Source organism: Oncorhynchus mykiss, chromosome 28 (genome assembly GCF_057628025.1).
Source record: "Oncorhynchus mykiss isolate SJ-2025 chromosome 28, ASM5762802v1, whole genome shotgun sequence".
Taxonomy (NCBI): Eukaryota; Metazoa; Chordata; class Actinopteri; order Salmoniformes; family Salmonidae; genus Oncorhynchus; species Oncorhynchus mykiss.
The window spans coordinates 2,947,177-2,962,357 of NC_143049.1; the positions used below are offsets into that span (position 1 = coordinate 2,947,177).

General features: G+C 42.0%; 1 protein-coding gene across 10 annotated transcripts in view; it reads left to right on the top strand.

Annotated features, from left to right (window-relative positions):
- Nucleotides 1-8,824: 8,824 nt before the first annotated feature.
- Nucleotides 8,825-15,181, top strand: part of LOC110509192 (zinc finger E-box-binding homeobox 1) — a 96,789-nt gene continuing 90,432 nt past the window's right edge. For 2 of the 10 annotated variants that reach the window (XM_090225835.1, XM_090225836.1), the window contains exon 1: nucleotides 8,825-9,416. In XM_090225835.1, the coding sequence (XP_090081961.1) occupies nucleotides 9,359-9,416 (58 nt within the window). In that variant the 5' untranslated portion in view covers nucleotides 8,825-9,358. Of the gene's footprint in view, nucleotides 9,417-9,596; nucleotides 10,518-10,926; nucleotides 11,173-15,181 lie in introns of those variants that run through there. The other 8 variants (XM_090225839.1, XM_090225840.1, XM_090225844.1 and 5 more) reach the window with 7 other exon arrangements.

Here is a 15,181-nt window from a genome sequence, read left to right on the forward strand (position 1 = left end):
GATTAAGCTCTCTGGAAACATGAGTCATTTTATTTGACATTAATCGAGATGAAAGTCAAAGTCAATGTGCGTTGACTGGGAATTGCTCATGTCTTGCTTTCCTTTACGGACACCTCAGTCTAACACAGTATAGCATTACTCCTACTCACGTATTAAAACACGTGTCTAATGCTTAAATCATAACTCATGACTGATGTATACTGAACAAAAATATAATTGCAACATGTAAAGTATTGGTCCCATGTTTCATGAGCTGAAATTAAAGATCCCAGAAATGTTCCAAATGTTCCATATGCACAAAAATACGGTTTCTCTCAAATTTTGCGCACACATTTGTTTACATCCCTGTTAGTGAGCATTTTCTCCTTTGCCAAGATAATCCATCCACCTGACAGGTCTGGCATATCAAGAAGCTGACTAAACAGCATGATCATTACACAGGTGCACCTTGTTCGGGGGGGACAATAAAAGTCCACTCTAAATTGTGCAGTTTTGTCACAAAACACAAAGCCACAGATGTCTCAAGTTTGTGCAATTGGCATGCTGACTGCAGGAATGTCCACCAGAGCTGTTGACAGAGAATTTAATATTAATTTCTCTACCGTAAGCGCCCTCCAGTAATAAAATGTTACGGGATTTGCTCCATTGGTTTTGTTGGTAGGTATCACATTTGTAACACACTTTTATTACCTGTCGTTTTGCCTACCCTCTGTTCTAGTAATAAAAGTGTGTTACTTCGACAAATGTGATACCTACCAACAAAACCAATCCCATAACATTTTCACATGGAAATAGCTTTTCATGATATTACCTTTATTTAACTAGGCAAGTCAGTTAAGAACAAATTCTTATTTTCAATGACAGCCAGTGGGTTAACTGCCTGTTCAGGGGCAGAATGACAGATTTGTACCTTGTCAGCTCAGGGGGTTTGAACTTGCAACCTTCCGGTTACTAGTCCAATGCTCTAACCACTAGGCTACCCTGCCGCCCCATATAACCTACAGTTGCCTATATGTGGTGTTCAATGCAGGCCTACACTGCATGAAACTTTTAAAAAACGTTTTTACATTATGAAGGGCTTGACATGAATTAATTCGTTTTTTACTTGGTCTGTAACACATAAGTGACTTTAAATTGCATTGTATTGTGTTGTATGATACAAAAAAATACTTTACAAAATAAAATGTAGTATTGTTATTAACACACAGAGAATTAGACAATGCAGGCTAACCCTCTAGCCTGTCTCAAAATACACTGCCCCTTTAATTAAGACATAAGCTTTTTCCTTGGCTGTTTTTCAAAGACAGCTTGAAATGTGGCCTACATGTTTTGTGCTCTTGTAGGAAGCAGTAACTCCCCATTGCTGACCTATACTTATCTAGAACTGGGCTAATAACTCGCTAACTAGCAAAGAATGTCAACAAATGTGTACACACGCGACTCTGCGCTCTGATCTGAAAAGCCATTCACTTGCAGTGATTAAAAGACTGCTCGTGGGCTACCCCCACCAATATAATTTTACTTCCTTACGCTCTGGCTCTGCCTACAACAAAATCACAGACTCAATGTTGCAAAGTTAGATTTGTTTTGGTTTGTTGCATTGAAAGGGGGCTGATTTAATGTTTATTCGATTACAGAAAAATATTTGATCTATATAGTGCAAACCAATGGGGCGAATTTAGTGAAGTTCAATCTCTTGCATCTCTGCACAGCATGGCATTTGTTCTGCCCAGCAGTCCTTGAGGAGCACAAGCCGTTTAGAAGGAACATTGATCAACAGCCTGATCAACTCTATGCGAAGGAGTTGTGTCATGAGTGCTGCATGAGTCAAATGGTCTTCACACCAGATACTGACTGGTTATCTTATACAACCCTGCCTTTTACGGTATCTGTGACCAACAGATGGGGTGCAGAAGTCTAAGGCACTGCATCTCAGTGCTAGAGGCGTCACTACAGAACCTGGTCCAATTCCAGGCTGTATCACATCCGGCCGTAATTGGGAGTCCCATATGGGGGTGCACAATTGGCCCAGCGTTGTCCGGGTTACGGCCATCATTGTAAATAAGAATTTGTTCTTAACTGACTTTCCTAATTAAATAAAGGTTAAATATATATATATTTTTAATCTGTATTCCCAGTCATGTGAAATCCATAGATTGAGGCCTAGATTAGATTTCCTTATATGAACTTTAATGGCATTTAATGGCATTGTTAAGTATGAATACATATCAATGACGACTTCACAGCGACACTTGTCATACAAATCCTTAAGTTAAAGATACAACTTTTTGGGCGACGAGACCAAATTCACATAGAAATGTGAGTTATAGATATTTCATTCTCATTAAAAGCAAGTCTAAGAAGCGGTAGTTGTGCAAATTTCTATGCTTCCCGTTCTGAAGTTTAGTTTTTACGTCTTTTACTTTCGGTTTTATACACCAGCTTCAAAAAGCTGAAAAAACTATATATTTTGGGTTATGGAAAATATATTTCATAGCGGTTAGATTGTACAATGATACCCTACACAATGACTGCTTGTTTTAATAGGCAAACTATTTAGCAACCAGGAAATGGCAGAGTGATTTTTAAACACAGAAGATGTCATACAGTATATTTAAATGGTCTTTACTTTTATCTCTATTTTAATGTTAAAAAATTATATTTCACCTTTATTTAACCAGGTAGGCCATGTAAGAACAAGACCTGGCCAAGATAAAGCAAAGCAGTGCGACAAAAACAACAACACAGAGTTACACATGGAATAAACAAATGTACAGTCAATAACACAATAGAAAAAAAGTCTATATACAGTGTGTGCAAATGGCGTGAAGAGGTAAGGCAATAAATATACCATAGTGGTGAAGTAATTACAATTTAGCAAATTAACAGTGGAGTGATAGATGTGCAGATGATGATGTGCAAGTAGAAATACTGGTGTGCAAAAGAGAAAAAAAGTAAATAAAAACAATATGGGGATGAGGTGGGTAGATTGGATGGGCTATTTACAGATGGGCTGTGTATAGATAGCTGATGTTTAAAGTTAGTGAGGGAGACATAAGTCTCCAACTTCAGCGATTTTTGCAATTCATCCTAGTCATTGGCAGCAGAGAACTGGAAGGAAAGGTGACCAAAGGAGGTGTTGGCTTTGGGGATGACCAGTGAGATATACCTGCTGGAGCGCGTGCTATGGGTGGGTGTTGTTATCGTGATCAGTGAGCTGAGATAAAGGCGGAGCTTTGCCTAGCAAAGACTTATAGATGACCAAGAGCCAGTGGGTCTGGCGACGAATATGTAGCGAGTGCCAGCAGACGAGAGCATGCAGGTCTCAGTGGTGGGTGGTACATGGGGCATTGGTGACAAAACGGATGGCACTGTGATAGACTACATCCAATTTGCTGAGTAGAGTGTTGGAGGCTATTTTGTAAATGACATCGCAGAAGTCGAGGATCGGTAGGATAGTCAGTTTTACGAGGGTATGTTTGGCAGCATGAGTGAAGGAGGCTGTGTTGCAAAATAGGAAGCTGATTCTAGATTTAATTTTGGATTGGAGATGTTTAATATGAGTCTGGAAGGAGAGTTTACAGTCTAGCCAGAGACCTAGGTATTTGTAGTTGTCCACATATTCTAAGTCAGAACCGTCCGGAGTAGTCAAACTAATCGGGCGGGCAGGTGCGGGCAGCGATGTGTTGAAAAGCATGCATTTAGTTTTACTAGCGTTTAAGAGCAGTTGGAGGCCACGGAAGGAGTGTTGTATGGCATTGAAGCTCGTTTGTAGGTTTGTTAGCACAGTGTACAAAGAAGGGCCAGATGTATACAGAATGGTGTCGTCTGCGTAGAGGTGGATCAGGGAGTCACCAGTAGCAAGAGCGACATCATTGATATATACAGAGAAAAGAGTCGGCCCGAGATATTAACCCTGTGGCACCCCCATAGAGATTGTCAGAGGTTAACAGGTCCTCCGATTTGACACACTGAACTCTATCTGAGATGTAGTTGGTGAACCAGGCGAGGCAGTCATTTGAGAAACCAAGGCTATTGAATCTGCCAATAAGAAAGCGGTGATAGACAGAGTCGAAAGCCTTGGCCAGGTCGATGAAGATGGCTGCACAGTACTGTCTTTTATTGATGGCGGTTATGATATCGTTTAATACATTGAGATTGGCTGAAGTGCACCCGTGACCAGCTTGGAAACCGGATTGCACAGCGGAGTAGGTACGGAAATGGTCAGTGATCTGTTTATTAACTTGGCTTTCAAAGACTTTAGAAAGGCAGGGCAGGATGGATATAGGTCTGTAACAGTTTGGGTCTAGGGTGTCACCCCCTTTGAAGAGGGGGATGACCGAGGCAGCTTTCCAATCTTCAGGGATCTCGGACAATACGAAAGAGAGGTTGAACAGACTGGTAATAGGGGTTGCAACAGTGGTGGCGGATAATTTTAGAAAGAAAGGGTCCAGATTGTCTAGCCCAGCTGATTTGTACGGGTCCAAGTTTTTCAGCTCTTTCAGAACATCTGGTATCAGATTTGGGTGAAGGAGAAGCTAGGGAGGCTTTGGCAAGTAGCTTGCGGGGGGTGCGGAGCTGTTGGCTGGGATTGGGGTAGCCAGGAAGAAAGCATGGCCAGCCGTAGAGAAATGCTTGTTGAAATTCTCGATTATCGTGGATTTATCGGTGGTGACAGTGTTTCCTGGCCTCAGTACAGTGGGCAGATGGGAGGAGGTGCTCTTATTCTCCATGGACTTTTTTTATTTTTTATTCTCCATCTAACTTTTGGAGTTAGAGCTACAGGATGCAAATTTCTGTTTGAAAAAGCTAGCCTTTGCTTTCCTGACTGACTGCGTGTTTTGGTTTGACTTCCCTGAAAAGTTGCATATCGCGGGGACTATTCGATGCTAATGTAGAACGCCACAGGATCTCTCTGAAGTATGTCTGTAAAGGCCGCACTAGGACATCCTTCCAATTGATCCTTAATGGCTGATCATTAAGGGTGATAAGGGTAGGCAACAACTTATCTGCCATGCTGATCCTCAACACGGGGGCCCCTCAGGGGAGCGTGCTTAGTACCCTTCTGTACTCCCTGTTCACCCACAACTGCATGGCCAAGCACGACTCCAACATCATTAAGTTTTCTGATGACACAACAGTGTCCTGATCACCAACAATGATGAGACAGCCTATAGGGAGGAGGTCAGAGACCTGGCAGTGTGGTGCCAAGACAACAACCTCTCCCTCAATGTGAGCAAGACAAAGGAGCTGATTGTGGACTACAGGAAAAGAAGGGCCAACACGGCCCCATTCTCATTGACAGGCTTTATTGGAGTGGGTCGAGAGTTTCAAGTTCCTTGGTGTCCACATCACCAACAAACTATAATAGTCGAAACACACCAAGACAGTCGTGAAGAGGGAACGACAATGCCTTTTCTCCCTAAGGAGACTGAAAAGATTTGGCATGGGTCCCCAAATCATCAAAAAGTTAGACAGCTGCACCATCGACAGCATCCCTGACCGGTTGCATCACCCACCACCTGGCAACTGCTCGGCATCTGACCGTAAGGCGTTACAGAGGGTAGTGTGTACGGCCCAGTACATCACTGGGGCCAAGCTTCCTGCCATCCAGGACCTACACCACAGTTCAAACATTTGGGGTCACTTAGAAATGTCCTTGTTTTAGAAAGAAAAGCTCATTTTTTGTCCATTAAAATAACTTCAAATTGATCAGAAATACAGTGTAGACATTGTTAATGTTGTAAATGACTATTTTAGCTGGAAACGGCTGATTTTTAATGGCATATCTACATACGCGTACAGAGGCCCATTATCAGCAACCATCACTCCTGTGTTCCAATGGCACGTTGTGTTAGCTAATCCTAAGTTTATCATTTTAAAAGGCTAATTGATCATTAGAAAACCCTTTTGCAATTATGTCAGCACAGCTGAAAACTGTTTTCCTGATTAAAGAAGCAATAAAACAGGCTTTCTTTAGACTAGTTGAGTATCTGGAGCATCAGCATTTGTGGGTTCGTTTACAGGGTCAAAATGGCCAGAAACAAATAACTTTCTACTGAAACTCATCAGTCTATTATTTTTCTGAGAAATGAAGGCTATTCCATTCGAGCAATTGCCAAGAAACTGAAGATCTGGTACAACGCTGTGTACTACTCCCTTCACAGAACAGTTCAAACTGGCCCTAACCAAAATAGAAAGAGCAGTGAGTGGGAGGCCCCTGTGCACAACTGAGCAAGAGGAGAGGTACATTAGAGTGTTTAGTTTGAGAAACAGATGCCTCACAAGTCCTCAACTGGCAGCTTCATTAAAGTATGTCAACAGTGAAGAGGCGACTCCGGGATGCTGGCCTTCTAGGCAGAGTTGCAAAGAAAAAGCTATATCTCAGACTGGCCAAAAAAAAGTAAAGATTAATATGGGCAAAAGAACACTGACACTGCCTATGGACTGGACCATGCACTGTCACTAGGGTCGTTCACAGACCTTTCAGGGGGCAGGCACTCAAAATTTTAAAAGGGCATCCCTCCCCCGTAAACAAAATAATATAATTGTACATGCTAGTTAGCTAGCTTGATTTATTTTACTGATTGTTATTTACCTCGTGTTTCTGCCTCTCTCTGCTGCGTGTATCAGCCAACTAGACTGAATATTGATGATGATGATGTAAGCTAAATGATGTGTTATCAAGTGTTAATCAAATGTTATGCTGCTGTGGCAGTACTGTTGATAGTCAAACTAGATAGCCAGCTACACACACTTGACTGATGACCACATCTCTCAAGCCATGAAAGTTTGGATACCAGGCCCCTGCAATCTCCATATGGGGCAGACTGGGAATAAGGTACAGAGAGCTGTTGTAGCTCTACGTGAGTAGAGGAGGACCAGGTTTGACAGATGTTCTCTGATTTAGACAACAGCTCCCTGCTCATTCAATGCTATTTTCCTGCCCTTGTAGTTCAGATTACAGCCAAATTGTGTTATAATATTACATATTTTGGGTGATGTAATCTAGCACCTGCCAGTTAAACCTGGGTTACATTCAATACTTATTTGATTGGTTGAACATAAACAAATGTTTTCATGCAATAAGATACCTCCAGAGATTGTCCCCTGGTGGTGGGTGTGGTAAAGCCTCATGGGGGAGACTGGTGAGTTGTTTGTTGCTGTCATCAGGGGCTGGGAATTGACTTCATCATGACCTGTGAACTAGAAATGTTGTTACACCCTCTATAAAGACAATATATCTTTTAATTTACTAGAATCTTTAAAGGAGCACTCCGCAGTTGCTACATCAATTGTTTAACATATAAATGAATTATATGTACGCATTGATTCTTGAAGAATGTAACTTATAAATGCCTCATGAACTTAGTTCAACTGGTGTACCCCATCAGAACCCAAAATATAAGCTTGTTTTACTCCAATGTTTGTAAACAAAGTAAATGTAAACATCCATTAGCTGTCTATGAATTGGAGAGTGGTTACATTTCTCCAGCCCAATCTCTCAGCTTTTTACTCAAACAGGGGCGGGGAAAGCTTTGTTATGATTTTAACTGCTAATTGCTGCTTTAAAACAGATTTGCTAAAAATGAAAAATAAGACAAACCTTGAATTATGTCATCATACTGTGAAAAATGAAAACTTAGATCAATGCCAAAAATTTGAAGTGAAGATGGATATAAAATGCAAAAGAGCTGAAATAGAATGTAACAATCTGTAAAATGTCTATTTCATGTACTGTACTGGAACAGTCGAGCTGACTTTGAAAGGAAAGGCATGGAACATATACAGCACCTGGCAAGTCCAGGTTCAGTCCGAAAACTGACCTCAGGTACAAGAATAGCTTGATGGGTCTGCAGTCTGGAAGCTGCTCTTGTGACCGGTAACGAACTGTCACTGAGCTCATGGCTGCTTGTCCCTTTTGAGGAAAAAAGTGTAGCCTTACCGTGTACTCTTGTTTGAAGAGACAAACCTTGATCGCTGCATCGGACTGTGTCTCTTGTTGCCTCTATCTTTCCTCTCTCAGGTGGGTCATCTGAAGAATGTATGTCTAAATCAGAATTTGCTCTTAATTTACTTGTCTGGTTAAATAATGGTTAAATACATTATAAAAACTCTATCTATCTGGGTTAGGCTTATGCAAGACGTGAAACAGTGATAACAGTCTGAATCTGGACAGATGAAGAGAGAGAGAAAAAATGTACGTCTATAAAGGCAGGAATCCTGCATACGTCATATTTTCTCCTGCTCAGTGAGAACAGCGGGTCTATTCTATGTGTGCAGCATCCCATCTCAGAGTCTGCATGCCAAATAGCACCCTATTCCCTATATAGTGCACTAGTTTGGACCAGAGCCCTATGGAGACCTAGTCAAAAGTGCACTATAGGGAATAGGGTGCCATTTGAGGAGCCTCCAGAGACTTTCCATGACTTTCCAGGTATAACATAACATCCTGGTTTCTCACTTTCACTGGAAGTAAAGACACAAGCCAAAGACATATGTCCCAAAAGTGCTGTCTGTGTTAACTAAACAAAATATTTGAATATTATTTTATATTCATAATAATCATTGTGTTATTATCTTTATTATAATCAGGATATCATACTTTTCAAAATTGTTGTTTTCAATTTCATCATGATCATAATAATGTAGAAATAGTGCATTTGTTGCCATCAAACGTGTTGCTAAACTGTGTGTGTGTGTGTGTGTGTGTGTGTGTGTGTGTGTGTGTGTGTGTGTGTATGTATGTGTGTTAAAATCTCTTATAGAATAGCCAATTTGAAACGTAGTCGCGCGCCAGCAACAGTCTGGCATTTAAGGGGTTAATGCTCTGTCACGTGAACTGTTCCCTGTCGCTTGAAGTATTTTCCTTTCCAAAAGAATAGTTTATAATTGTAGCAGCCTAATGATGGACTGTCTGTTACCTGTCAAAATGTTATCTGTTATCAAAACACATTACCATGTTCTTATTTTGACCATGCATCTTATATTTTCGGCAACAGGAGCAAACGATCAAGAGTTCGGCGAAAGCAAAAGCTCGGGGTGGATTCTATGTGCTGCCAGTAGGGAGTTGGGCCATGTGCTGGGGTTTTAGCAGTGGGGAAACACTCTTTTCACGCCACTTCGATACCGAAGTGACTTCGTAGCAGGTTAGAATTTACGCTGCAGGTTAGGAGAACGAATTTAGCATGTTAAGAAACTGGAGAAGGTGATGTCGTAAAGCAGAAAGTGTCGTAAACCAGGTGCAGAGGGGGGAGGGAGGGAGGTGGAGTGGAGAGAGGAGTGGGGTACGGGGGGAGGTGGCGAGAGAGGAGGTGACTCGCCCCGACAGGCATTATTCAGACAGAGCGAAAGGATCATGGCGGATGGCCCCAGGTGTAAGCGCAGAAAACAGGCGAACCCGAAGAGGAATAACGGTAAGCCAAACTCCGTAAACCGACGGGAAACGATTAAGTGAGATGGACTACGTACTTTTGGGTTCATTCAACTGTGTTCGCCGACTTTGGGACTTTTCTGACCCACGTTTTAGGGAGTTGAAGTGCTGGAAAGTAGTACGTATATTCAAATGTGGTGTGTACCGTTATACCTGGCTCGCTTCTCTCCGCCTAGCGCAGCGGCGCTGCCCGAGCGTACCGTTATACGTACCGATCCAATTTTCTTTTACGGTCACTTGTCACCTTGTTTTTATAACAAGACAAGATGCGATGTGTTATATTTGTAAACAGAAATCCTGTCGTTTGCTACGCTTTTGCTCAACAAAAACTTCTAAGCTAACAGGCTAGCAGCTTGCTAACTTGCTGTCCCAGACATTCAGTTCAGTTAAACTCAGCCACCTGTAATTTTACTGAAAAATTACGAGATAATGGTAATAGCTAGTTTGTCGTGTTTTGCTACAGGTAGCAGAGTTATTTGAATGCATAGTATATTCTTCCATTTGACTTTGTAGACTCACTAGTTGCATGTCATTCTGGACTTGCATTAGGCCTATATTAATAGATAAATAAAATACATTTAATCGGGCTTGTGTTGTGATTTGGGCAGCAACCCCTTCTATTATCTGCACGCAACACTGCTTGATGCATTGTTGTCGAGGGGTTTGTTAAGGAAGGAGATCTATCTTGTACAAAGTATTTTGTCGTATTAGTCCACTTTTGTTCATTTCGATTTGAATACATGACACTCAGGCTTCTAGTGGTCTCCTTTTTAGGTAGCATAACTTTGTTTTGGTCTTAACCGATCCGTTTTACTTTACATTTTAGTCCTCAAATTTCGCTTCTTGAATAGCTTGATGTTGATTTTAATTTGTGGAAGAGAAGCTGATATATTGCCTAGGCTAGTACTTACCTGTTATGCTGGGTGGTGTAAGCAATGCATGAAAGAAATGGGCGTCACACAGCCCATAGCCTTCCTATGTGTATGAGCAACTGCTGCAGTCTATATAAGGAATCGAGTTATGTAGCAGCAACAGCGCAGCCTGGACATTCTGTCTAACGACCCAAACTTCACGTGAATGAAAGGTAACAGAACATAATACACTGCACGAATTTGTTTATTTATTGAATAGTTCAATTGCTACATGAGCATAAACAGGCTAATGATACTCAGTTTGCTAAATTAACAACATTATACCTACAATAGCATACAACGACAATTGATCTTTTCGATGTAGCCTAATCATTCACTTGATTTGATGAAGTTTGTCAGCAAATTATTGTAGCTTGGATTCCACTTTAGATTTGATCAGAAAAGAGTAGCTCCCTCTCATTGGAGGGTATCTTACCTGTGTTCTACCTATCCTCCTCACTTTCACTCTACCTACCGGCCAAACAAATATTATAGGTAGTACCGTTATTCGAGTAGTGAGATGAGGGCTGGAAACAGGAAAGCACATTTTCCTGTGGCCGCTGACGACACAAGATGTGACACAGAGCTGAGCGCCGTGCCGCCCAGGCAGCGTCCGTGCGCAGGCAGGAGCCATCAACATGTTCACCTGAACAGTGAAAACGGGGCTCGCAAATGTCCTCCTATAAAACCCTACCTGCGGCATTTATCTTTACGGTATTATTGGCACAGATTGGGGGAAACATTTGTTTATTTTAAACCTATCTTCATTCTAGAGCAGACGAGGGAAAAGACTCCAATATACGCTGCAGAAAATGGCAACTTGTGCAGGTAGAAAAACATTATGGTTGTTTAGTTTATCCGTGCATATCAGCGTCAGTAGATTCTTGGTTTCTCACTGTTGGTTTTGTTCTCGCGGGATTTTTCACTCATAAACATGCATGATGATGTCCAATTTGTTGATGTTTGATTATGATGGTTTTTGTTCCGTTCTTTTTCTTTTGTCGAAACAAGTGATGTATAATCTACTCTAGTGTAGCCTACCGCCCTGTGTGTGTCACCGTGCAGGCAAGGGAAGAATAGGTTGTGAAGGAAAAGGAAAGCAGTACACAAGGTGGTGGCGAATGCGAATGACTCCGTTATTTCCTGTAATAGATAGCAATATTGTGAAACAGACAGCACACACCTAAATGTTTTCCATCTATTGTTTTCAATTATATCGTTATGCAATTTCCGAGTGGGTCGATGGAATGGAATGGCGGTGTGTACCGTTACTGCAGTGAAGGCGGGGCTGCTGCTTTTTATGTTATGAGACGGCCAGGTATGCAAGGTGATGCAACACCTATAAAGGTGCCTCGAACTATGTCGTTTCTATATTACTGTGTCATTTTTATTGTTTTAATATAAGTCCAGTCTGTTCGATCACGTATCATTTATGATAGCAATGCATGCTTAGTGTTATTCTATAACGGGCAGTGGTCATTTTGACGGTTGACCGCGGGCCATAGGGTTGAGGTGCAAGTCTTCATGGTGTTTTATTTTAGCCTACACCTTATGTTTTAAACCCTTCAGTGTTATTTTTGTCATTCTGTCATTTTTTATTGTTTGAAAAATAAACATTGTCCCGCTTCATATTAATAATTTGTGTTAGGCCTACATTTTCAATTATTAATTACATATTGGACTGATGTGATATTCTTACGTTATTGATGCGTGATAATGGAAAATAACAGTGTTCTTTCATGAAGCTCTCCCTCCCGGTAGCAAATCAAAAGATGTTAGAGCAGGCAGGGTGTCACGTGGTGTCTCTCCCCCGTACATGGGAGGTTGTTTCCATTACCTTGATGCTGTTTCTTCTCGGGTAGTTGAATCTTGTAGTTAAGCTGCTATTTCCATCTTGTAGCCAATTATGGTATCATAGCCTACTTCAGATTTTGGGACTTATTCTACCAGCTGTTGGAGAGACTAGTATGCAAGCACATTGGTGTGTATGTGTGGTGTGTGAGCAAGACCTCCTGCTAAGGTACAGTTTATAAGAACCAAGGCTGCTCAGTGCACTGTCTTGACAGGTGAAGGTTTGGGATGCATCCCAAATGGTGTCCCAAATGACACCTTATTCCGTATATAGTGCACTATGTTGGGATATGGTGCCATTTGAGACTCAGTCCTGATATGATGCCCCATGCAGCTGTAAAAATTGGGGCGTCAGGTTCAGAAACTGGCAGCAAGGAGGACGGTGTGTGTGTGTCCTGGCTGGGTTAAACAGGTGCTGGCCATCCCTAAGCGTGCTGCTTTTGTCACGTCTCTCTGCCGAGGCTGTAATTTTAACACTACAATTTGGGAATAGAGGAATGTGGGCCCGTGTTAACATACTTCACAGTATAAACACAGCCTTCTCAGCACTGGCCCTGTAGCAGCTTAGGATTTCACTTAGACTCACTGTCTATGTCCCAAATGGCACCATAGTATTCCCTATGTAGTGCACTGCTTTTGACCAGGGCCAATAGGGTTCTGGTGAAAAGTACTCTATGGAATAGGGAATAAGGGTGCCATTTGGGACTAATTGCACCTGATTAAAGACGAGCTAAATCCACGTGTAAAGTCACACCCTCAATGACTGCCTAGATGTTACAAATTGTTTCTGATAGTGGTGTCTAGATATAAATTATTTAACAGTGTGTTTTGAGTATTTAAATTAAAGCCATTCTGCTTTGACTTTGATGTAGCTGCAACTGGCAGCTGGCTAAATCTAAATTGGCCCAGTTGATTATAAAAGGGGCTAATTCACACTTTCAATGGCAGTGATTTGCCACAGTAGCCCTAACAGTGTTGATTGACCTGTGACCGGAGACATAAAATTTCACTTTCCCCTTATCCTAGACCCTGAGGGTGTGTATATATAGTATGTGTGTATGTATGTATGTGTGCTTGTGTATGTGTCCCTTTAATGAAATTGTGCTGAGGAATAACAAACCCCACCTCTCTACTTTTATGGTAAAGGGGAGGTGAATCTAGACTGGGGGAGGGGCTGCTGTGGCTAATGTGTGTGTGTGTGTGTGTGTGTATGTGTGTGTTTAGGAAGGTGGGAAATGTCTCTTTTCCCCTGGGCTTTGCGTGGCTCCTCGCTACTTTTATGGCCTCGCTACTGTATATAGCCTCTCTATACTGTTATGTTTCACTGTCTTTTTACTGTTGTTTTATTTCTTTACTTACCTACTGTTCACCTAATACCTTTTTTGCACTATTGGTTAGAGCCTGTAAGTAAGCATTTCACTGTAAGGTCTACTACACCTGTTGTATTCGGCGCACGTGACAAATAAACTTTGATTTACATTTAATTTTTTATATTTTTTATTTCACCTTTATTTAACCAGGTAGGCCAGTTGAGAACAAGTTCTCATTTACAACGGCCAAGATAAAGCAACGTAGTATGTTATGAAGAGTGATCAGATGATTTGCAATTAATTGCAAAGTCCCTCTTTGCCATGCAAATCAACTAAATCCCCCAAAAACATTTCCACTGCATTTCAGCCCTGCCACAAAAGGACCAGCTGACATCATGTCAGTGATTCTCTCGTTAACACAGGTGTGAGTGTTGATGAGGACAAGGCTGGAGATCACTGTCATGCTGATTGAGTTCGAATAACAGACTGGAAGCTTCAAAATGAGGGTGGTGCTTGGAATCATTGTTCTTCCTCTGTCATCCATGGTTACCTGCAGGGAAATACGTGCTGTCATCATTGCTTTGCACAAAAAGTGCTTCACATGCAAGGAAATTGCTGCCAGTAAGTTTGCACCTAAATCAATCATTTATCAGATCATCAAGTAGAGAGGTTCAATTGTTGTGAAGAAGGCTTCAGGGCGCCCAAGAAAGTCCAGCAAGTGCCAGGACCTTCTCCTAAAGTTGATTCAGCTGCGGGATCGGGGCACCACCAGTACAGAGCTTGCTCAGGACTGGCTACAGGCAGGTGTGAGTGCATCTGCACGCACAGTGAGGTGAAGACTTTTGGAGGATATCCTGGTGTCAAGCAGGGCAGCAAGAAGCCACTTCTCTCCAGGAAAAACATTAGGGACAGACTGATATTCTGTTGGAAGCTATTTTGTAAATGACATCGACGAAGTCAAGGAACGGTAGGATAGTTCATTTTAAGAGGGTATGTTTGGCAGCATGAGTGAAGGAGGCTTTGTTGCGAAATAGGAAGCCAATTCTAGATTTAATTTTGGATTGGAGATGCTTCATGTGAGTCTGGACGGAGAATTTACAGTCTAACCAGACACCTAGGTATTTGTAGTTGTTAACAAGTCAGAACCGTCCAGAGTACTGATGCTAGATAGGCGGGCGGGTGCGGGCAGCGCCCGGTTGAAGAGCATGCATTTAGTTTTACTAGCATTTAAGAGCAGTTGGAGGCCACGGAAGAAGTGTTGTATGGCATTGAAACTCGTTTGGAGGTTTGTTAACACATTGTCCAAAGAAGGGCCAGATGTACACAGAATGGTCGTCAGCGTAGTGGTGGATCAGAGAATCACCAGCAGCAAGAGCGACATCATTGATATATACAGAGAAACGAGTCAGCCTGAGAATTGAACCCTGTGGCACCGTCATACAGACTGCTAGAGGTCCGGACAACAGGCACTCCGATTTGACACAGTGAACTCTATCTGAGAAGTAGTTGGTGAACCAGGCGAGGCAGTCATTTGAGAAACCAAGGCTAATGAGTCCGCCAATCAGAATGCGGTGATTGACAGAGTCGAAGGCCTTGGCCAGGTTGATGAAGACATTTGCACAGTACTGTCTTTTATTGATGGCGGTTATGATATCGTTTAGGACCTTGAGCGTGGC